Here is a 23853-nt window from a genome sequence, read left to right as displayed (position 1 = left end):
TAGTTATAACAGCATCTGTATCAATGTTTTTATCTTCCTCTTATTCATAACTGCTTTATTTTATGTGGAGTATTTGTAAAAAAAATTTATACCCATTGGTCCTTACATTATGGTGCAGAAGAAAGGTTGACACTGGAGCAGATTTGTTGTTTGCTTTGCACATAAACACATAAAATATATATAGAAACACACACACACACCCATATATCACTGTAAGACAGCAAAATACACTTAGTGATTTTTTTTAGCTTTTATTTACTTAACTAGGAGCATGATCTGCTTTCCTTAGTCACAATAAACAGAGTGGCTCACAGTTACCTCATAATAACCTGCTCGTCCTGCCCTTGCTTGTTGATCTATACGTATCAAATGCCTGTGTAGAGGCAGTACTTTTGAGGTTGTATTCTCTAAAATATATTGACGGTGTATCTTTTTCAGTTAGATGGGTAGGCTTGTTTTCAATTATTTTACTAGTAGGGATGGAACATGGCAGATATTTTTGTTTCAAAACTCCATACGTTTCCTATTCCAGGTTTAATCTAGGAATAGCTGGTACATAAAACATACTGAATGTTTTTCTCTAGGTAGAAGGTACGGATGTTTGTTATTAAACTGAGGCTTGCAAGTTATGTAACTCACCTTTCTATAAATAAACTCTTAAGTTCTCTTTTGCACCTCCATTCTAACAAAAATGGGAAAATTAATCTCAGTCATTACCTCCTCCAAAATTGCATGTACGTTTGATAGGGTTTACAGAGTGCAAGATACTGAGATGCGAGAGTTGGGGATATTTTATCTTTGTTGTAGTCACTGAGAGGTCTCTCAATTCCCTACGTGATCATTGGTCTGTTACTTCACATAGGTCTCTGCAGCATTCATCTTTGTTTCTAGTTCAAAGCCTGTACACTTTTTGGACCTTGTTCGTATTACTCTTGGACAGAGAGTAATGTTCTCGACTGATTCATGGGGAAGTTGGAGAGGTTGTTACAGACTTGGCTATACAGATATTCTCTGTGCACACCACTTCTTCTCTTGCTCCATGTGGGATCTCTTGCTACTTGATCTCGAAAATATGATTTTTCACAGCTGTTCATCCCTAAAACTCCTTCTGGAATTTTTGTCAGTTCCCTTCCTTGGAAACCCTTTATTCCTCCTTTTCTGTTTACGGTATTCTTGTTCCAATTTCAGAACAACTTTCCTGTGATAATTGACTGGTCAGAGAGCATGGAAGTTTTGCTCTTGTCATATTTTCAATCTTTTTTTTTTTTAATCCTAGAGTCAAGGTTTTTGATTTTTTTTTTCATTGTGACTTGGATGTCATTGCTTCCCCAAGGTAGTAAAAATGGAATGTTCTTTTTACTTGGATTGGGGAAAATTTTAAATGCAAAGAAACGTGAGAAAGACGAAAAGACATTTATTTTATATTAGAAAAAAATATCTCACCCGGGTAGCGTGGCCGAGCGGTCTAAGGCGCTGGATTAAGAAAAAAATATCTCACCAGACCTGTATTTTTATATTGTGATACTTCTGAATACTTTGAAGCATTCTTAATTGAAAAACTTTTTAAGTGAATATAAGTTATAGAAACTCTAATTATAATTTGTATTTAGAATTCAAGATTCAGATTTAATATTTCATAGATATATACTTTGTATTTTTGCCACTTTGGAAAGTAGAGGAAGGCTGGGAGGAGAAGGAGCAAGAGGAGGAGAGAGAGGAGGAAGAAGGTTTTCTTTTCTTTTTCTTTAACTTTTCACTATGGAAAATTCCAAATGTAACAATTAGAATACAATAGTAGAATTTCTTTCCATATACTTACCACCTAGCTTCAACAACTCATGTCTAATCTTGTTTTATCTGTAATTCTACTCTTCATCCTATCCCTTCCACTGGATTATTTTAAAATTTATCCCGTTTTGATGATAAATAAGTGTCTAGCCATTCTGGTATCATTACTTAGTCCAGAATCCAAAACTCCACCCATTTCCTTATTACTTACGGTGTGCTTATTCTGCAATAGGTACTGCTAGCCTGGGATCGGCGTATATAAATGCAGTGTATACTCTTGAAGAAATTCAAATTAGATACTAGTTTGTTACACAAGGGTATAGCTTTTCATTTCTCTTTAAAACTTTTCAATATCTGCCTGACCAGGCGGTGCCGCAGTCGATAGAGCATCGGACTGGGATGCGGAGGACCGAGGTTCAAGACCCCAAGGTCACCAGCTGGAGCGCGGGCTCATCTGGTTTGAGCAAAAGCTCACCAGCTTGGACCCAAGGTCGCTGGCTCGAGCAAGGGGTTACTTGGTCTGCTGAAGGCCCACGGTCAAGGCACATACAAGAAAGCAATCAATGAACAACTAAGGTGTTGCAATGCGCAACGAAAAACTGATGATTGATGCTTCTCATCTCTCTGTTCCTGTCTGTCTGTCCCTGTCTATCCCTCTCTCTGACTCTCTCTCTGTCTCTGTAAAAAATAATAATAAAATAAAATAAAATAAAATAGTTTCTCCCCTTAGCAGCTTACCAAAGTATGCCCTGACCTCTGGATAGTTGTCCTTAGTCACCTTCTTGAATAATACTTAGGGGTTGGGGTGTGAAGGTTTATCTTGCTCTGTTCTCTACTAAGAATTTAATATAAAATTTATTTATTTAAAAAAATGACATGGTTTGGGAACAGCTGAGCCTTTTGCTTATCAGTTTTGCAATACACACCAAATTTATTTCCAAGAAGATGCTTAAGTATTAGGTAATTATTATGGTGTTCTTTTCTTCATATCATTAAAAAATCACAAGACATTATTTGTTACACTTATTGCTTGTGTTTGTGCCAAATGCCTGTCAACTATAGAAGTGTGGTTTTGTAGAACCAATAGCAAACAGATTTCACCCCTGCAAATCTGACACTTTAATACTATTTTCCCATCTCTGATGAGTAATTGACTGGCTTCAGTACCATTTCTTCTTTTCCAGCAAGTTAAGATAAGTTGTTTGCAAGTATGTGTCCTCTAAAATCTTACACTAGGTCAACTCAGTCTTCTTCATTTGTATCTGTTTCACTACGATTTAGTTCAGAGGTCCCCAAACTACGGCCCACGGGCTGCATGCGGCCCCCTGAGGCCATTTATCCGGCCCCTGCTGCACTTCCGGAAAGGGCACCTCTTTCATTGGTGGTCAGTGAGTACTGTATGTCGAGTACTGTATGTGGTGGCGCCGCAAAGCGCAGCATCGCTCACGTACAGTACTACTTCCAGTGACGCAGGACGCACATGTCACAGCTCTGGAAGCATGTCACATCACTTGTTACGGCTAGCAGTGACAAATATGGAACCGGACAGTGACCATCACATTAGCCAAAAGCAGGCCGATAGTTCCCATTGAAATACTGGTCAGTTTGTTGATTTAAATTTACTTGTTCTTTATTTTAAATATTGTATTTGTTCCCATTTTGTTTTTTTTACTTTAAAATAAGATATGTGCAGTGTGCATAGGGATTTGTTCATAGGTTTTTTTATAGTCCGGCCCTCCAATGGTCTGAGGGACAGTGAACTGGCCCCCTGTGTAAAAAGTTTGGGGACCCCTGAAGTTCTTCATGATACCTTGTGCTGGCAAAAGTGCAGTGAGGTTTGCGTTCTCAGTCACTGATAGTGAAAGTGTATAACTCTGGGAACATGCATCAAGAAATTTAAATATGTACATTCAGTTCTTTGATTCCTCTGACAGGAATGTAGCCAAAGGAATAGGATATATAGAAGTATATACACGTATCTCTGGGTGGTGGAAATTATGAAACTATTTTCTGTTTCTCATTCTTTTCTATGTGTTCCACATTTCTTTAATATTCATCTATTTTTATTTCTTCTTTTACCTTTTTCTTCTCTACTTCCCCTCAGTATTTAATTGCTTTATTTTTCTTACTGTTACTATGTGTGGAAGTAGAGAGTATATTGGAAATCTCTGTATCTTCTGCTCAGTTTTGTTGCAACTATTAAAATGGTCTAAAAATAGTCTATTTTATAATAAAATTAAGAAAATAGTATGGGACTTTAAAAAGAAGAGACCATGTTTCATTGGGATAACATTTGGTTCATAGTAGAAACTCAGTAAATCATTGTTGAATTATTACTTTACTCAGTCAAAGTAATAATACTTTGAGCAAAGTTTTCTTTTTGTATGAGAAAGTAGGTTTTTTATATTTTAAGCCTATATCTTACTGTCACCAGTGAGAGGGTTCTTGTCTCCCCCCAGTCCCTCAAGATAAAAATCAAGAAAGGAGGATTCAAAAGAAGAAAGAGATTCAAAAGAAGAGGTTTACTGAAAACAGGGTGGAGGGAAGGGCAAAGGGAGGGAGATTGATGTGTCAGGTGAATGTGCACTAAATGGGACGAGTCTCCCCAAACTGGGGTCTGGCTTCCATAGCACTGGGTTGGACTCTGCACGCAGATGCAGAGTGGATTTCTTTCCTTTCCTGGTTCCTGCGGGTTGGTATCAACCAGCACAGGCCAGAGCGGAGCTCTCCGGGGAGTGCCTGAAGAGAAACTTTAACTCATCCAGTAGAGGCTTAAAAATAACTGAGGAGCATTCCCTTCCGTTTAAGAGAGGCTCAGCCTGTCTTAAGAAAATGAAATTTTTGGATAAATGAAAGTGTTAAAAAGTATTAAAATAAAAATGTATTTTTATACCTTCCATTTATATGAAAGATTCTTTAAAAATCTTATTTGACATTTGTTTTAAACATTTCCCCCCCGTAATTATAGGAACTGCAACATATTATTATTATTTTTTGTTTATTTATTGGAGGAGACTTAAATGTCCCAAATCCTGAAAGCTAGGAAATACATTGGTGCATGAGTAAGGGAGTTTTCCCTGTTCTTAAATGTCCTCATGCTGTTACTGTATAGTTAGTTGTTTATTTCTTTTATAGTGATATATGTCATGACCAAATTCCTGCAGATATTTTTTACTGTGTATTAATTGAAGATCTTTCTTATTCCTAAGAAATTCAATCTTTTATTGTTCATTAATTATTTGAATTACCTTTCTGCATCAAATGTCATATTTTTATCTTATAAAGTAACCAGGATGGTTGTGCCTACATTTATTTTTCTATTGCATGAATTAAAGTTGTTTAAATATGTGTTCTTTTTCCTGCAGTGGTTCCCCCTGGAAGTCCTGGACCCATTACTCGGCATGGGTCCTATGACAGTCTGTCTTCTGACCACAGTGGACAGGAAGATGAAGAATGGCTTTCTCAGGTGAAACTCTGAACTGTTTGGCCTGTTAGAGTGAAAGAAAACAGGAATCCATTGTCTGTTTCTATTCTTGAATTTTAAAAATTATTTCTCTTACAGGAAAATGCATAGAATTGGGTCCTCTTTATTGAATTGCTAATAAGTAATCAATTGTTTTCCATATTAAGAATTTCTCATAAATACTGTTGCAGGGATACATACACCAATATTTTATACCCACACATATGTGTGTGTATATTAGCTTTCATACACTGCGCATATAATATACATATCTTTCTGACAATCCATTTATATCCCTTAGGACCTTAGATTTTTATATGGACACTTTGGAGTGAAATAATTATTAGCCTTGTTGGAACAGTGAAGCAATTTAACAGTCTTTGGAATTTATTTTGCGGAGCCAGCATTTATCAGGCCCATGATTAGGCAAAATTCAGCATTGTAATCTGCGCAAGTCCTGATTGTGCACTGCTGGGTGTCCTTTCCCAAGCTCACGTTTGCCACGCCCGGTGGTTTCTAGGGCATTCCTGTACCAGCCTCCACAGTCCCTTCCTCCCCTTACCAGGTGAAGCTGTCTTCATCGCAAGGGCTTTGAAAATGAAAGATACTTGGGCAGATTTCAAAATGATGAGATTACAGATGACTTAATTACAAATGCTGTTATGTCTGCTTCAAAGCTGACATCATTTGAGGAAGTTAATGACCTGTCTCAGATTACCAATCCCGCAGCTTTTCATCAGACAGCTGCCTCTGTAGAGGCCGGCTACACTTTTACTGCTTTCTCAGGAAGGGCAGCCCAAAAACTAAAGGGAATCTGGACACTGGAGAATCAAATTGTTTGTAGGTGACACATTTCATCACACCTAAAATACTCAAGGAAGCTTCCTGGAGCGGGGTCAGTGCTTCAGTTCCAGGCATATAGTGGGACACCCTTTCTTGAAGATAACACAATTAAAAAAAAAAAAAAGAAGAAAAGGTTGGCAAGGAAACCACTGTCCTTCACTTCAACTTTTCAACTAGATAAAGGGGTGATGTGTGCTGTCAGTGTGAAAGTATATACAATATGTTTGTACCACACACAACAGGACAGTGAATAGGAACATCTGGCCATCGCCCCAGTGAAATCGCACAGGCATCTGTTTACCTCTCGGCTCTGTGACACTGATGGTTTTGAGCTTAAAATACACAGAATGCTTTATCTGTGGCCTAATTTACATTGCTGAATACAACTACTTGAATCAAATCGCTGTCCTAAATCGGAGTAGTTTTCTGCTCGTGATTAGTGGGAACGTGAATATCATTCTAAGACCATGATGTTGTTTTTGCCCTTCAGGACTTACAAACACAGAGCTGCACTCTGTGAACCTCTGCAGTTATGTTTTGTTAAGAATTAATCACTGCAATCAGAGAAATGTGATTAAATATAAAGGATCTCAGGGCAAAAAGAAGGCACACGGGAAGTCAGTCGTATGAAGTGTCGGTACACAGACACGGATGTAGCAATTACAAGACATTGAGAAATAGTGTATCACCAAAGGTTTGCATATTTAGTGTCTTATTCACGCTGCTCATTTGTAAAATTATATAATACATTTGTTTTCAAGTTTTACCTAGTGTTTTCTTCTCTCTACTCTGTCTTTGACATGTTTAATATTGGCGTCATTTCCAACCCTCTTCCTGAGAGTTTGAAATTCATAAAGCATTTTAGTTTTACTGTTTTATAGCCCTTAAAATACCTGTCTCACTGTTCATGGCAGTTGAGAAAACACTCTTTTGAAGACAAATCTAGTTAGAGAGAAAACATGTAATCCTCTCTTAATTTAAAAGTGGATTATGGGGTATTTTGAGGGAAGTATAGTAAATATTGTAATACTTCATTGTGGAAATAAACAGGGCTTTGAGTGTTGAAAATTAATTTAGGTATTTTTTTTCTCTTGCATAGTTCAAGAACAGCTTCAAGTTTGTCATAAGCTTTATCCTCAGTGGAGGGATTATTTCTAATCTGTGGATATATAAATATAGTAGTCCGTGCAGGCCCACAGAATAGTAAGTACTACCTAGAATGAATGAAAAAGGTAGTCTCTAGCTGACACCCGTTATATGAGTCAGGCAGCTGGTCCTTTTATTCTCATGTGATTTTTGTTTTGTATATGTGTGGGTTTTATGTGTGTGTGTTTACATACATGTTTGTGTGTGTGCATAATACATACACACACAAATACACACACACAAAATGAAATTTTTTTTTTATGTTTGTGAAAATCTGTAGAGGGACAGAGTGAATGTCTGTTTAGGCTGTTTTTTATAATGCCTTTTGGACTGTGGGTGCCCTGTTGCTCTTTCACTTGGTTCAAATGGGTTTCTTTGAGAATGTGTTTGTGTTCAGAGACAGGATGGGGGGTTATGAAAGGCTCCCAAAGGTTATAACACATTTAATCCTAATGTGTTTCAGGTAGAGATTGTTACACACACTGGTCCCCACAGGCGTCTGTGGATGGGTCCACAGTTCCAGTTCAAAACCATCCATCCCTCAGGTCAAACCACAGTCATATCATCCAGTTCATCTGTGTTGCAGTCTCATGGTCCAAGTGATACTCCACAACCCCTTTTGGATTTTGATACAGATGACCTTGATCTCAACAGTCTCAGGTAAGAAATAGGAAGTAGGGGAGTCATTTGACTGCATTAATATATTTATTTGTAATGATCATCGTAGGCAATATTTACATTTTCCTCTTGGGCACAGTGTCATGTTGCAGAATATTGCCCTGTATTCTGTGATTCCTCATTATCGCTGGAGATCTTATGTGCGATCCCATTGTATACAGTAAGCATTTGTGTTTCAGATTATATTTCCAAACATTTAAAAGGTCATTACACTTTTTAAAGCCATCTCACTTTGTGTTGCCTCCCTCATCTTTCTAACTCGAGTCGGATGGTACCCTCCTTTCCTGAGCTTTCTGATGTTTCATCTTTCAACTGAACTACATCTGTCCTAATCCTGCCAATGTCGAATTTCAGGCTTTAAAATGGTTTTGGCTGAGAAAGTGTTGACATTAATTCAGTTATAGTTTGTCATCTATATATGTTTTATGCATCATATATATTTTTTGATCCCCACTTGTAAGAATTATAATACAAAGTTTACAAGGTATGCTTTTTGTTATTAGTTGTTTTTTTTAATACAGCTGAAAAATTTTTGACTTCTTCAGTTTTCAGGTTTGCTTTGCAGTTTAATTTTTACACCAGCATGTGCCACATTGGGGGAAAACTGACAATGAAGGGCTCAGTCAAATGCAATATAATCTCCCTTTCCTTGTCTTCTATTTTTTTTTAAAGTTCTATAATGTATCTTTATTTAAATCTAAAATAGCCCTTTGAATTTTTTCTTGAATTTTTAAAAAATTATGGAGAAATATATTGAAATTAGATGTTGGAAATATGTTTTTAGCTACTTCTTGGTCAACATTGATCATTAATCTTTATAACAAAGCAAAAGCTATTGCAGAGGTGTGGTTAGGCCTAAAGGTTTCCTCTTTAAAAATATTTCAGGTGGTTCAGGGACTAGAGCGTCATCCTGGTGTGCCAAGGTCACGAGTCCCATCCCCAGTCAGAGCACATATGAGGAGCAACCAGTGAATGCACAACTAAATGGAACACTGACTTAATGTTTCCCTCTCTTGCTCTCTTTCTCGAATCTCTGGGGAAGTTATTTTAAATTAAAAAAGAATTCATAAATTCATATAATTGAATATGTTCTCCTAATACCTTTTTTTGTGTTTTAGGTTTTGTTGTGTTCTGTTTTTTGGGGGGGTTTTTTTGTTGGTATTTTGGGGTTTTTTTAGTTTGCTTTACATTTTCTTCCATACATTATGCTTTTTTTTTTTTTTTTTTTTTTTTTTTTTGTGACAGAGACAGAGAGGGACAGATAGGGACAAACAGACAGGAAGGGGGAGAGATAAGCTTCAATTCTTCTTTGCGACACCTTAGTTGTTCATTGATTGCTTTCTCATATTTGCCTTGGGGGGAGCACAGCGGACCGAGTGACCCCTTGCTCAAGCCAGCGACTTTGGGCTCAAGCTGGTGAGCCTTGCTCAAACCAGATGAGCCTGCGCTCAAGCTGGCAACCTTGGGGTTTCGAACCTGGATGCTCCACGTCCCAGTCTGATGCTCTATCCACTGTGCCACCACCTGATATATGGTTGTTTTTTTTTCTCTCTAGCATATTTTCTTCCTGCTTTCTAAAAACTTCCCTAAGATGTCAGGCAACAGTTGACAATATAGTGGGCATTAGACCAATTTTCACTGGTACCAATTGTAAAATACGGTGTAGCTGAGATAGTGAATTCATTTTCAGAAAGTTCAAGATGCGTTAGTCCTCAGCTTAGTGAGTCAGTGCATAGTCATTCATGTTTATGACATGCAGGTACTTAGATGATAATACTGAGGCATTTGAAATAGATGGCCCATAAGACTATGTTTATTCTCTTGCTGCACTTCTCACAAGACCCTATTTCTTTTTTTCTGATGACTTATATGCTGCTATCAAACCCTGTCCCCCCCCCCCTTTTTTTTAGCAGCCCCGGCTCTGTTCCTTTGTTTTGTGACACCTCCTCCAGCTTCCTTACTTCCTCTTTCCTTTGGGCACAGTCATTCATCTGAGAGCTCTCTAATTGACTTCTTCAGACAATGCCGCTTTCCTAAAATGATTCTAGAATTTTCCTGAGGGGCTTTCCTTTCTCCTGCACTCAAGAGCCTCCCAGTTTGTTATCTAAATGACTTTGAATTATCTATGTTTGAATAGAATATTGTCTTGTTTGTTGGACACACATAAACTTTAGAAACTTTCCTGTTGGGTTGCATGCAGGCTTATACATTTCTTTCTATTGCACTTGTAAGTTATATTTTAAAATTTGAGCATTTATTTGTTTTTATTTTTATTTTATTTTGTGTGTGTGTTTCAAAAAGAAAATTTATTTTAAAAACGCCTGGGTTCAGGCAAGCTGAGACCAGCAAAGGTTGTCAGCCTAAAATTTGAGCATTTAATTAAGACCTTATCCCTGCATTAGAACACAGTGTGGATGGGAAATTCAGAATTGTTTCACATTATATTAATTTTAAATGTCCCGTTTAGTTTTATTTCCAGCCCAGCATCCAGTTAGAAATCCAGCTATTTATATTCTCATCATTCCTGTTACTGTCACTGTATCCCAGCACCTTGCCTATGTTTCTTCTACGTTTCCTGAGGCTTATGCACAGTGGCACTGTGGCTGCTGGCCTTACTTTTTTTCTTTAAATTGTAAAACTTTGTTTAGTTTTCTTTTTGTTTGTTTGTTTTTATTCAACAGACCCATGACCCTGTCCTTTACCCCATGAGTTATTGCTAAGAATTACGTGGGGCTGTGTTAGTCTGCCCTACTGTATCCTAACCAAAATGGGAAGCAGGCAGGTACGGCCTTGACTGTCATATCCATAAGGCATGGCTTACCCTTGAAGTAGCTCCTTAATGTAAAAAAATTAATGAAATACTTATTAAACTTGAGAGATAGCATAAAATAAGCTGAGATACAAAGTCTAGTTTTGCACTGAAGGTTAGCTGAGACATTAGTTATATTTTATTTTATTATTTTATGTGTTTATAAACTGGCATTTTGTGGATATGAATCAACACAACCATCAGCATATATATGTGTGTGTGTGTGTGTGTGTGTAAGAATGTTACTCTTAGCATATTCCAATTATACAATACAGTATTATCAACTATAGTCACCAGGTTATACATTATATCCTCAAACCCTGTTTGTGTTAGATAATTTACAGAACATTAAGTTTGCTTGGGGTGGTGAATAGGCTGTACAATATACAAATGATGTATTATAGAATTGTACACCTGAGACCTATGTGATTTTATTAACCAATGGTACCCTAATAAATTTAATAAAAAATAAATAAAAAGACACAAAAAATAAACAAAAATCAAACAAACATAAAATTCAGTGTATAATTCAGTGTTTTTTAGCATATTCAAAAACCCCATGTTTTGTTTTGTTTTTTTATAAATAAATTTTTATTAATGTTAATGGGGTGAGATCAATAAATCAGGTATATATATTCAAAGAAAACATGTCCAGGTTTTCTTGTCATTTAATTATGTTGCATACCCATCACCCAAAGTCAGATTGTCCTCCGTCACCTTCTATCTAGTTTTCTTTGTGCCCCTCCCCCTCCCCCTTCCCCTCTCCCTCCTTCCCTCCCGTGCCCCCCCTTCCCCCCACCCCCAGTAACCAGCACACTCTTGTCCATGTCTCTTAGTCTCGTTTTTATGTCCCACCAATGTATGGAATCATGTAGTTCTTGTTTTTTTCTGATTTACTTATTTCACTCCGTATAATGTTATCAAAATCCCACCATTTTGTTATAAATGATCCGATGTCATCATTTCTTATGGCTGAGTAGTATTCCATAGTGTATATGTGCCACATCTTCTTTATCTAGTCTTCTATTGAAGGGCTTTTTGGTTGTTTCTATGTCTTGGCCACTGTGAACAGTGCTGCAATGAACATGGGGCTACATGTGTCTTTATGTATCAATGAAAAACCCCAATGTTTAATTCCCGAACACTTCCATCACCTCTGCCAGTTTGTTTTTATTTTTTGTTTTTTTTTTTTTTTTTTAATAGAGACAGAGAGTCAGAGTGAGGGACAAACAGGGACAGACAGACAGGAATGGAGAAATGAGAAGCATCAATCATTAGTTCTTCGTTGAGCATTGCGACAACTTAGTTGTTCATTGATTGCTTTCTCATATGTGCCTTGACCATGGGCCTTCAGCAGACTGAGTAACCTCTTGCTTGAGCCAGCGACCTTGAGTCCAAGCTGGTGAATTTTTTTTGCTCAAACCAGATGAGCCCATGCTCAAGCTGGTGACTCGGGGTCTCGAACCTGGGTCTTCCGCATCTCAGTCCAACGCTCTATCCACTGCGCCACCGCCTGGTCAGGCGTGTTCTTTTTTTAGTATGAAAAAATTTCAAGCGTATAAATATATGTAAAGTCAAAGAGAATAATGTAATAAACCCATGTGTCTATCACCCACCTTCAACACACCATTGGCCAGTCTAGTTTTATCTGTAGCACCATCCACCCCTCATTCACAACTCTGGATTATTTAGAAACTCCACAATAAATTGAATTTAAAATGGGAAACTTATCAGCCCACCTAAGTTGTTTAGACCAGGAGGGGTCTTTACTTTGTCTCACTGACCATATCTAACAGGCTAGCTTCTTGTTTTTCTTAAAAACCAGAAAATATCTTTTGCAGAATTTTCAAATACGTAAATTGTTTCTCTTTTATCAAATTTTCTTAAGCCTTCCCATCACAGAGCTAATCAGTCTCTCCCATGAGATGATGGGGTTACCATGACCAATTTAGAAAAATCAGCTGCATTAACGAATATTGGGTCATGCACCATATTGTCCACTGGAGCAGTGTTCAGTATTTTTTATCAACATTTCCAACTTCTAGTACTAGATCAGATGGATTCTCCTTCATCTCCTTTCCATTTCTTTCTTTCATATAACAAATGCACATGTATTTAAACTGTGTTTTCAGTCACCACTCTTGCTGCGGTCCACACTAGACATTTCAGAATTCTGCCATCTGCCCTCTGGTGCTTATCAAGTTATGCTCCTCATGGCACTCTGCATGTATCATGCTCAGTCACAGATCCAAGGGTTTGCTTGTTCTAGTTCTCTGCTTAAAGGGCACTTCTTGTTCCTCTGCATACAGATTCTTCTTATTACTATATCCAGATGCAATTCCTGTTACAGCTCCCCAAAATCTTCTCGATCTGATCCGGACCATTCATTCATTCCTCCACTTCCTCACTCTGAGCTTCGTTTTCTTTTGCATCACTCGTGAATGTTCCTGTGCTGCACCATATATCCACACATAGACTTTGTATTTCATGTTTTATTTCTGCTTGTTCCTAGAATACTTGGGATACATGATTAATATTCAGCAAATATTTACTGAATAAACAAATTACCAAAATGCGTGTGTATGTTGTTATAACAAGTTTTTATTCTCCTAAATTGTTTGGTATGCTCAGATCTCTTAGTCATACAGATATTTTTGTGTCCATAATATTAATATAATGCAGCTAGAAATAGACCCGTGGTATTTATGGACTTACCATCCATAAACAATTTGAACTTGTATGTAGTAAGTTGCAGTTCTTCTGAGATTCTAATTGATTCTAACTTTTATTGAGAATTTAAGGGAGTTACTAAATTTGTGTATCTCATATTGCTGCCTTTTATAGAAGGCATTGCTAGCTATTGCACTATTTGTGAATTAAGTAAGGGATTCTCAGAACTGTTCACATGTCGCTTGCAAAACCAGTGGTCTCGGTATAAGGCATTTTGTTTCCTCTCCCATTCTACTTTATTTTTTTAAAATTAATGTCAATTTTTAAATCCCTTATTTAAAATCTATTAAATAATGTACAAAGAGAAGAGGGGGTCCAGAATGCAGAAAATGTTTGCTATACTTTAGCCTTGTGCAAGAATTAGGGAGTGCGGCTCTCCTGTTTGTCTTGTTTTAGAATGAATGGTTCTTTAATAGATTGGGCTATTCCAGCATTCCTGATTTAAGGTCTGTTTTAGCAAGCGACAGTTTTGATGCCAGTAACATATGTGAATTAAATTAAATTGCATTGCAGGATCCAGCCGGTCCGCTCTGACCCAGTCAGCATGCCAGGGTCATCCCGTCCGGTCTCTGATCGAAGGGGGATTTCCACCGTGATTGATGCTGCCTCAGGTAGAAAACCACCTCCAGAATGTTCATTGGGTAGTTCTGTGCATTTTTAATTTCTTTTCTTGCACCAAGTAAAGAATGATAATTTTTTTCCTTGATATCTCCCTCTCTTTCTCTCTCTCTCTCTCTCTGTTTAGTTTTGTTTTAGAATGTGTTTGGGTGCCTCAATATGTGTGTGTTTGTGTGTTTTTAAACAATACTATGCCTACATTTGTTGCTTAACAATGCCATGCATTTAAATATTGTTAAGGTTGGTGAATGATGCGGTGGAGTTGGCACTTGATTAAATGTAATGAACACAGTATTGAAGGCTACAGGGTTGATGACTGCTTTGCCTTTGATCTCTCAAATGTGGAGAAGCAACCTTGACAGAGAACGTAAATACAATATATGGATTCAATTTACTCAACCTGTTGAGTATCAGCATGCCTGATCTGTGGAAGGAGAGAGTCCAAATGCTAAGGCTTAAATGGTTTTATTATTGAAAGCATAAAGTTTAGAAATTCATTAACTTAACTCTAGTCTATCTATCACAGTTATTAACTACCTATCCTTGGAACCAAGCCATGAATATGTATCATTAGTACCTGAAAGTAGGTGTCTGTCTTTGTTAGGTGATAGTTGCTACATTAGTATTGTAAAACTGTTTTTCCGCCATTCCTGCCAAATATGAAACTGTTTATAATAATTTCCTCATCTCTAAATGGACTGATAAAGGAAATAAGGACAGTGATGCTTTATATGATGGTGCAGCTGTGGAGCATCTGAAGATATCATACAGCAGAGTTTCATCAAAAATGTCTCTTACAAGTAGAACTATTAAATAGTTGGCATAGTAAAACCGTTGAGTCAGAGAGGATTTTAATCTACGGCAATTTTTAAATCCCCAGAGACTGCTGATTTGATTGAGGCTTAAACTGTGAAAGAAAATGGAAACAAACACAAAACTGATTTGTGAAGGTCACTCTTCAAAGAGCAAAGCTTCTGTTTCTGATTCTGTCTCTGGGTGGATTTAAAGTTTGAAAGCTAATGGCTTTTGCACGTTTCCTTTGCTTTCTATTTTTTCCGTGTGTCTGTGGATTGCACCTTGTATCTGATTGAGCTGTCCACATGGTAGCTTCATATTTAATGTAGACTCTTACTTTAGAGGATTCATAGTTCTTCTCCAATTTAAGTTGGCAAGCACTACTGTCTCCTGAAAACAAGCATAGTAATGCGTCTCTCTATCCTTGCTTCCCTGCATTGAATGAGATTGTTGAGTCAATGACTTAAAACAATAACTCTTGTTGGAAGTGTCAGTATGAGAATGCTAACAGATCCTGCTCATCTGGTATTATCACTTACAATTGTGAATCCTGGAAATGATGTATTTTAACCTGAAGTATTTTATTCAAGATTACAGTTATTAATGTTTTAGAGTCAGGTGACTAGCTACCAATCAAGTGAAATGCATGTCAGAAAAGCAGTTAATATGTATGTTACTAAAAGTTGCCATATTCAGTGCTGTAGTGTGAGGTACGAAAATACTCCATATTTATCATGTAGCACTAAGTTTGTTTTAGCTCTTCGAAAAGTTATCTCATGCCACCAAAAGGAACTTCAGTGAACCATTAGAACCATGGTTTTGTTAAACTGTTGCAAGACGTGTTAAAGTTGATGTTTCAGTAAAGAATTAGATCTTTAACCTTGACTTACTTACATTTGGATGGAAGACACACTGTAGGAGTTTGTAGGGTGTTGTTCTGCATCTCTGAGCTCCTGCCTGAAAGCACCAATCTTTTGAGAAGAGAAAGGACTTTTTGGTGACTACTCTGTTGTTACTTTTCTTAGGACTCTTTTCATTCCAGAAAGCCATAGTGTCTTTCTGGAAGACAGCCAGAGCAATGAAATGTGTGTGCTGCTTTCTCTGACTTTGAGCTAACAAAACCCCATACGTGAGGAATTGGACTTTTAGGAATAATTCTCTACCTCTCAAATGGTTGGCATCCATTTTGTTCCACATTTTTTCAAATGAGTGAATAATGTTTTGCTGGGGAAACTTTACTTTTATCTGATAGTACCACTTGATATAACAGACTTTTCTATTGATATTTAACATGGTAGAGGCTAAATGGTTTGGATTCTTTAGAGAAAGTATATGGGAAAATTCTCATTTAGATTCTTCTGTTAAAAAGAGTCTGTCATTGGTCCCAAACCAGGAAGTACTTCTCTGATTATGACCCATTCATTGGAATCAGCTGCATATTATGAATATGCTTATCTGGAGATTTGATTACCTTTGCTTAGAGTAGGGGTCCCCAAACTATGGCCCCGCGGGCCGCATGCGGCCCCCTGAGGCCATTTATCTGGCCACCTCCGCACTTCTGGAAGGGGCACCTCTTTCATTGGTGGTCATTGAGAGGAGCACATTGACCATCTCATTAGCCAAAAGCAGACCCATAGTTCCCATTGAAATACTGGTCAGTTTGTTGATTTAAATTTACTTGTTCTTTATTTTAAATATTGTATTTGTTCCCGTTTTGTTTTTTACTTTAAAATAAGATATATGCAGCGTGCATAGGGATTTGTTCATAGTTTTTTTTTATAGTCCGGCCCTTTAATGGTCTGAGGGACTGTGAACTGGCCCCCTATCTAAAAAGTTTGGGGACCCCTGGCTTAGAGATATAACCAGTGTGGTACCTCCTCTAATGGGGCTTCCTTGCTTTATATTACCTTCAAGCAATTTGTTCAATGAATATATTATTGGTTTAACTGTTCCAGTGGCACATTTCCTAGCTATTACTCTATTTTTTTTCCTTTATTTTATTGACTTGAGAGAGGGGGAGAGAGAGAAAATCATCGATTTATTGTTCCACTTTTTTATGCATTCATTGGTTGACTCTTGTATATGCCCCTACTGGGGATTGAACCCACAACCTTAGCGCATTGGATGACACAGAAACCAACAGAGCTACCCAGTCAAGGCTATCCCTCTATTTTAGTGACGGCTCTTGCTCTTTCTGTCTCAAATAGTGGTGATATAATTATTTTTCATATAATCACTTTCCAGAGACATAGAACATAAACATTATTGTGATATGATTAAGTCTTTTGATAATTGTAACATTTTTCAAAGTGAAAATATTTTACTTAAACCTTGGTTCTGCATGTGATATTTTAGGTCTCTGTGTATTAATCTGATAATGTTATGCTGTTTAAACTAAAAGAGATCAGTAGGGTTGTGCCACTTTTGCTAAGAAACATTTTTTTCCCAATTCCTTGGTCATCTAGTATATCTAAAATACATGTTTTTAAGTTAACTTAGGCAGCTTAGGCATGACATGAACTCTATGCCTTTAAATACCTCTGAACAAGCTTTTTATTGTCTCTCTGTAAATAAGTGTATTTTAGACTCAGCAGATTTATAACTGAGTAGGTGTTCTTCCCATAACATCTTTCATCTGATCTTGGTGATTCAAACAACACTACCCTACCTAAGAATTTGAATTTAGATAATTGTGAGATGCTCCCTTTTCGACTAAGAAGAAGACCACTCTCGAAATGAACTTTATAGGATTTTATTGTTATACACAAGCTACCTAGAAAAAATGGGATTTGAAGGAATTGCTCTATTTTTCCAGTGTCCAGCTAATTAACATCAGTGTCTCTGAATTCTAGACAGTATTTCTAGACAAAGCACTGTATGGATTACTTAACTTTTTTTTTCCTCTATACATTCCTTTTAGTTAGGTAACTAACAGTTTCTTATTATTATTTGTCCTTTACAACAGGTGTCTGTCTTTTAATAAAGGTGTAGGACCCCTGATAAGAAAAAGGATAGTTGTCTGTGCCCTGTTACTTTTGCTTCTCACATTGGTAACTGTTATTCTTGTTCCAGACCTTCAAGGCTGTGCCCATTGGATTACTTAATAATAACTGTAGTTGCTTTTGAGTCACCCACAAAGGAAACCTAGAAAGATATGGTTTATCTGAAGTTTGCCGTGGTGTGTAGTTTACTGTGGAAATTGATATTTACCAATGACCTCTAAGCAACAGAAATTTAAAAACTTATATGAAGAGCAGACATCTTTGTCAAACTCTACTAAAGTGAGCATTTTATAGAGAAAAGTGTTATTAGACATTGTGGGAGCAACATTCGTGTACTTTCCTGAGGAAGGTGACAGTAGTAGAAACAAAATTGGGACAATTGATAAGTTCTTATTTTTTAGAACAGGCTTTGTTACATAAGGTATTTCCTGTTACATCAAGCATTTCTATAAAGAGGGACAATGTTGTAGACCTGGTATTTGTTGTTCTTGACTCAAGAGAAATATTACTTTTGTTGTACAATTGAAGTAATCTAAACAATGTCTATAAAATTAATTCAGGAGACAATTTTTCAGCACCCAGTTTTTTTCAGGATCAAAATAGTTTGTTTACTGAAACTAAAAAATCCAAACTGGTTTGATTTGATTGATTTTAGAATAGTTATTGTTTTCTGCTTTATATTTCTGATATTCAGTGCATCAAAGCTTTAAAAAAAAACACGTATTAGAGAAGTATGATATGTCATGCAACAAGGAGATTATTTAAGCAGTCAAATATCTGCTGACAGGAAATTCTTATAAAGGTATGCTTTGCCTTACAGAGCTTGTACTAATGCACTCCGAGAAGAATATTTCTAATGACTATATCTCCCTGAATCTAGTTGCCATTCCAATCCGAGGCAGACAGACTTAGTCACTGTATCTTAAAGCCATCAGGGACACAAGAGATGCTGGGGGTAAGACACAAAGAGATTTTTAAGAGACACTATTCATTCAGTCTGCCATGAGGAGGCCACTTAGCTCTGTGATTTTAAAACTGAAGTTGAGTGACAGAAGCCATGACATTATAATCATGGGCTTGAACTTTTGCTGAAACCTTTGACAAGTAACAACTGTGTATCTATTCTTCTGCATCCGAAAATAAAATTATGGTTTCCTTCGCAAAACTTGGTTTCACCTTTTTTTTTCTCAGGGATTTGTTTGAATTATTGCTTAAAATAATTTCTAGATACAAAGGACACAACATTTTTTAGAAATACTGAAATATTTCTTTGAATATATGATGTGATTTTCATTAATAGAGTTCCAGGTAGTTTTTGTGATTATAAGGTGTCGAAAACTGCAAGCATTCTTGTTCCGTGTGTATTCAAAGCCTTTGTGGGATCAGTAAGAGGATTATGGATGGGAATGAAATTAAAAGAAGGCTTAGTCCTGACCTGTGAACAGCCCCTCAGAAGGGGAAACGAGGTCAGACATTTTACTTTGACAGTATTTACACCTGAAACAGTAAATATTCAAACTCAGATATTAAGATTGGCTTTTTATAAATGAGGAAATTTATGCATTATTTCAATTCTTATCTAATAGAACTCCTACTGTCTGTATCAAATGAAAAATAAGTTTTAGATATTAAGAAGATAGGCAAAAGACCTGATTTGCCCATCAGGATGTCAGCACCTCTCTCTCCTGATTTAAATATTCCTCTCCTTCTTCTTTCTAATATTTATAGGATGTTAGAAGATGAAATTCAAGTTTAACAATGTGGAAAAATTTAGCTCAGCACAATTAAGCAACAAATGATTGCCCCACTTGAAGATGAAGAAACTGTAAACAGAAGTAGAAGAAGCGGTTGGGAAAGTATTTTCTGGTGACACATTGCTTCTTTGAATAAATCTTTGTGTCAACGAAAACCTTGCCTTTGCTTTCTCTCTTGCAAGCACCAAGTCCTTGTCACGACTTTAAGTCTTTACTAAGCATTTTCAGATGAAACTGATGGAATTCTCCCTACTGTTGATATACCACAGCACCACTTATTTACATGGGACTTTTTGGCTAAAAGACCCAACTTTTCTTTTCTGAACCTTTGTGACTATATCTTTAATACAAGGCTGGACTGTTTATGTAGTCTGTTGCCTGAGACTGTGGTGGCAGAGGGACAATATTGGGGGCAGTATTAGAATTTGTTTAAGTCTGAACCGGGAATTCCATTTGTCTTAGTGACATTAGTGTCAAACTGTTAGTGCCACACTATTTTAAATTGTGTCCAAGAGCCTGAGAGGCTTAGGCTTATAGGTGTCATCTATAAACGTAGAAACAAACAAAAGAGCCTCTCTCCATTGAATATGGAAGCCCAGTGAGCAATTAAGTGGCAGCCTGGGACCTCACCCGGGCAGCTAGTCGGAACCAGAGCTCATGATATTCCCCTGGATATTGTTGAAAACTGTCAGAGAAAAGCTAAAGCAAATAATCAAAGTGAAAATAATTGTTCCTGGGAAAAGTCTTGTTTTGGAAGTTAAGTGTTGTGGAAAGAATAGTGACTCGTAACTTTTGAATCATTGGTTCTCGTCTCAGCTCTGCCTGTACCTACCTGTTTGGCATATTGCTTCAAAACCCAAGGCTTTTATCCATAAAATGAGGGAATTAAAGGAGGTTATTTCCAAATTCCCTTCCAGCTTGATAAATTGATGTGTGTACTTTGGATCACCTTTGAAGAATTTTTTAAAATTAGGATATAATTTACACATAACAAACATGCACGTTATCTTAATCATACAGCTTGAATTTTTATACCCATGTAATCACCACTGAGATCAAATTAGAATATCATTATCATTCTAGAAAGTTCCCTTATGCCCCTTCCAGCCAATACTACCTTTAACCTAGAGATTACTACCCCAACTTTATCATCGTAGATTAGCCTTGTCTATACATATTGAACTTGATATAAATGGCACCACGCTAACTACTCTTTCGAGTCTGGTTCCTTTTCCTAAACTTAATACTTTAGAGTCTCATCTGGGTGTTACATGTGTCACTAGTTCATTTGTTCTTATTGCAGTGTAGTATGAATATAACACAGTTTATATATCCATTCTCTTGTTATTTTCAGTTTGGGGCTTATTATGAATAAAGCTGCTTTAAACTTTTCTGTACAGGGTAGGCATGTGTTTAGCTTTATTAGGAACTATCAAGAGAGTATTCCAGAATGACTCTACCATTTCCACCAGTGGTAGTCAACCTGGTCCCTACCACCCACTAGTGGGCATTCCAGCTTTTATGGTGGGCGGTAGCGGAGCAACCAAAGTATAAATAAAAAAGATAGATTTAACTATAGTAAGTTGTTTTATAAAGATTTATTTATTTATTTTTTTTTTTAATTTTTTTTTTTTTTTTTTAGATTTTATTTATTCATTATAGAGAGGAGAGAGAGAGAGAGAGAGAAGGGGGAGGAGCAGGAAGCATCAACTCCCATATGTGCCTTGACCAGGCAAGCCCAGGGTTTCGAACCGGCAACCTCAGTGTTTCCAGGTTGACGCTTTATCCACTGCGCCACCACAGGTCAGGCAGTTTTATAAAGATTTATTCTGCCAAACTTAGCAAAAATCCAACATAAAGTACTTGGTAAGTAATTATTATTATATGCTTTAACTTGCTGTAACTCTGCTTTATAAATTTTATAAAGTAAAGTTACTTCCCTACTTTATAAATCACCATTACTGTGGAACCGGTGGTCGGTTAGAAAATTTCACTACTAACAGAGATACAAAAGTGGCTGTAGGTATAAAAAGGTTGACTACCCCTGGTTTCCACTCTTAACAGCAATGTGTGAGCCATTCTAGGGAGTATCAGCTGTGGTTTTAATTTGCTTTTCTCTGATGAATACTGATATTGAGAACCTCGAATACAAGGTAGAGCAAGAGTAGGTTTCCAGTTGTGAGTGCATAAAACACAGTTTATTCTTATATTATTATTTACTAATTATTATATTATTTTCCATAAAAAAACTACTGGAAACCTACTTTCGCCTCACCCTGTATACTTACTGGTCATTTGAATGGCTTCTTTTGTAATGAACTTATGAAGTTTTTCACAATTTTAGTTGGGTAGGTTGTCTGTATGAAACTTTAGGAGTTCTCTAAATATTCTGGATGCAGGTCTTTTGTCAGATATTGTTAAAACATTTTCTTTCATTTTACTGCCTTTTCTCTTTCTTATTGGTGTTTTTGAGAAACAGAAGTCCAATTTTTTTCACTATTTTTCTTTTTTCTTTTTTTAATATATTTTTTAAATTTTTTTATTTATTTACTTTTTTAGATTTTATTTATTCATTTTTATTAGAGAGAGAGGAAAGAGATAGAGAGAACAGGGGGAGGAGCAGGAAGCATCAACTCCCATATGTGCCTTGACCAGGCAAGCCCAGGGTTTTGAACCGGCGACCTCAGTGTTCCAGGTTGACGCTTTATCCACTGCGCCACCACAGGTCAGGCCATATTTTTCTATTTATGTTTTGCACAAAATGTTTTCCCCTTTCAGTCTTGAAATGATGCTGCTTTTCTCTACTTATTGCATAGTTTTGGCCTTTGCATTTACATCTACAGTTCTTTTCAAATGCATTTTTTTATGATACGAGGCATGATCCAGGGTTTTCTTCAATACAGATATCCGCTTGCTCCAGCACTATTTATCCGAAGGCCATGCCTTCCTCCCAATGAAATTCACTGATGGCTTTTAAAAATAATCAGATTTCTTTTCTGGATTCTCTATTCCATTCTATTGATTTATATTTGCTTTTACACTATTGTCATACTTTTAAAATTATTGTAGCTTTTTAGTAAGTTTGAAATCTAACAGTTTAATGTCTCCACTTTTGCTTTTCATGCATATCTTAGCTATTCTAGGCTCTTGGCATTCCCATACCCATGTGTACGTACAGACCAGAGGTTCATTCTGTGGCCCATCGACCTCTGGAAGTCCCCAACACACTTCTAAGCAGTCTGTGAGCAAATGTTGTTTTTTTTTAGATTTTATTTATTGATTTTAGAGAGAGGAGAGAGACAGAGAAAGGGGAGCAAGGAGTGGGAAGCAACAGCTCGTAGTGGGTGCTTCTCATATGTTCCTTGACTGGGTAAGCTTGGGGTTTCGAACCAGTAACCTCAGCATTCCAGGTTAATGCTCCATCCACTGCGCCACCACACATCAGGCAAAATAACAACGTATTTTGATAATAATATAAAGTCATTATTTTGACCTTTTGTGAATACTGTGTTGGCATTTAGTACAGTGGGTATAGAAACAATGGTAAAGAATACTGATGGAACCTCAGTAGAGTAAAAGTAGTACCACCAAACTATACTTGCAGCTGATGCTACTTACATGTTTTAAAAAAAGCAATAATTACTTAATGTCTTTGATACAATAAAAATCATTACATTTATTACATTATAAAATTTTAAGACTTTTTTAATTTAATAAATTAATTTTATTAAATTTTGCTGCTTGTGTACTTCTTTTTAATGTTGTATATATCACAGTGCATGACAGATGTCCTGACGGAATGCACTTGTATGATGGCTGTGAGTTGACCTGGTGACTGTTTTCATGAAACACCGTTTTAACTTCAAAGAACAACTGACAAACTGTTTATTCAGACATGGGTAATTGGCAGACATTTTCCCAAAAATAAATAAAGCAAGCCAGCCATTTCAAAGAAAACAGCTGACATATTTATTACCAATGATACAATTTCAGGCTTTACTTGAAAATTATCTATTATTCACATGTATCCATCACTATCTGCTTAACAGGTTTCTAATATTTAAAAACATTTTAGATGAGCTAGATGGTGATATTAACTAGAGTGATATTTTTATATCATACAATAAAATAAATTGACATTTGGAAACTACAGTATTTTCCAAATGACCAATTTTATGATATTACAAAGTTATGTCTGGGTGATAGACTCATTCCAAGGGTAAATAA

At 36.6% G+C, this 23853-nt stretch overlaps 1 protein-coding gene across 6 annotated transcripts in view; it reads left to right on the top strand.

Moving 5' to 3' along the window:
- The window catches only part of BCAS3 (BCAS3 microtubule associated cell migration factor), a 633266-nt gene that overhangs the window by 319613 nt on the left and 289800 nt on the right, over positions 1 to 23853 (top strand). For 5 of the 6 annotated variants that reach the window (XM_066262741.1, XM_066262742.1, XM_066262738.1 and 2 more), the window contains 3 exons: positions 5154 to 5254; positions 7704 to 7900; positions 13971 to 14068. In XM_066262741.1, coding sequence (XP_066118838.1) covers positions 5154 to 5254; positions 7704 to 7900; positions 13971 to 14068 — 396 coding nt within the window. Of the gene's footprint in view, positions 1 to 5153; positions 5255 to 7703; positions 7901 to 13970; positions 14069 to 19600; positions 19772 to 23853 lie in introns of those variants that run through there. The other variant, XM_066262744.1, reaches the window with a different exon arrangement.

This window comes from Saccopteryx bilineata, chromosome 2 (genome assembly GCF_036850765.1).
Source record: "Saccopteryx bilineata isolate mSacBil1 chromosome 2, mSacBil1_pri_phased_curated, whole genome shotgun sequence".
In the NCBI taxonomy this organism is placed as follows: Eukaryota; Metazoa; Chordata; class Mammalia; order Chiroptera; family Emballonuridae; genus Saccopteryx; species Saccopteryx bilineata.
Note: the sequence above shows the minus strand (reverse complement) of the source record. Positions and strands in the feature narration are given on the sequence as shown.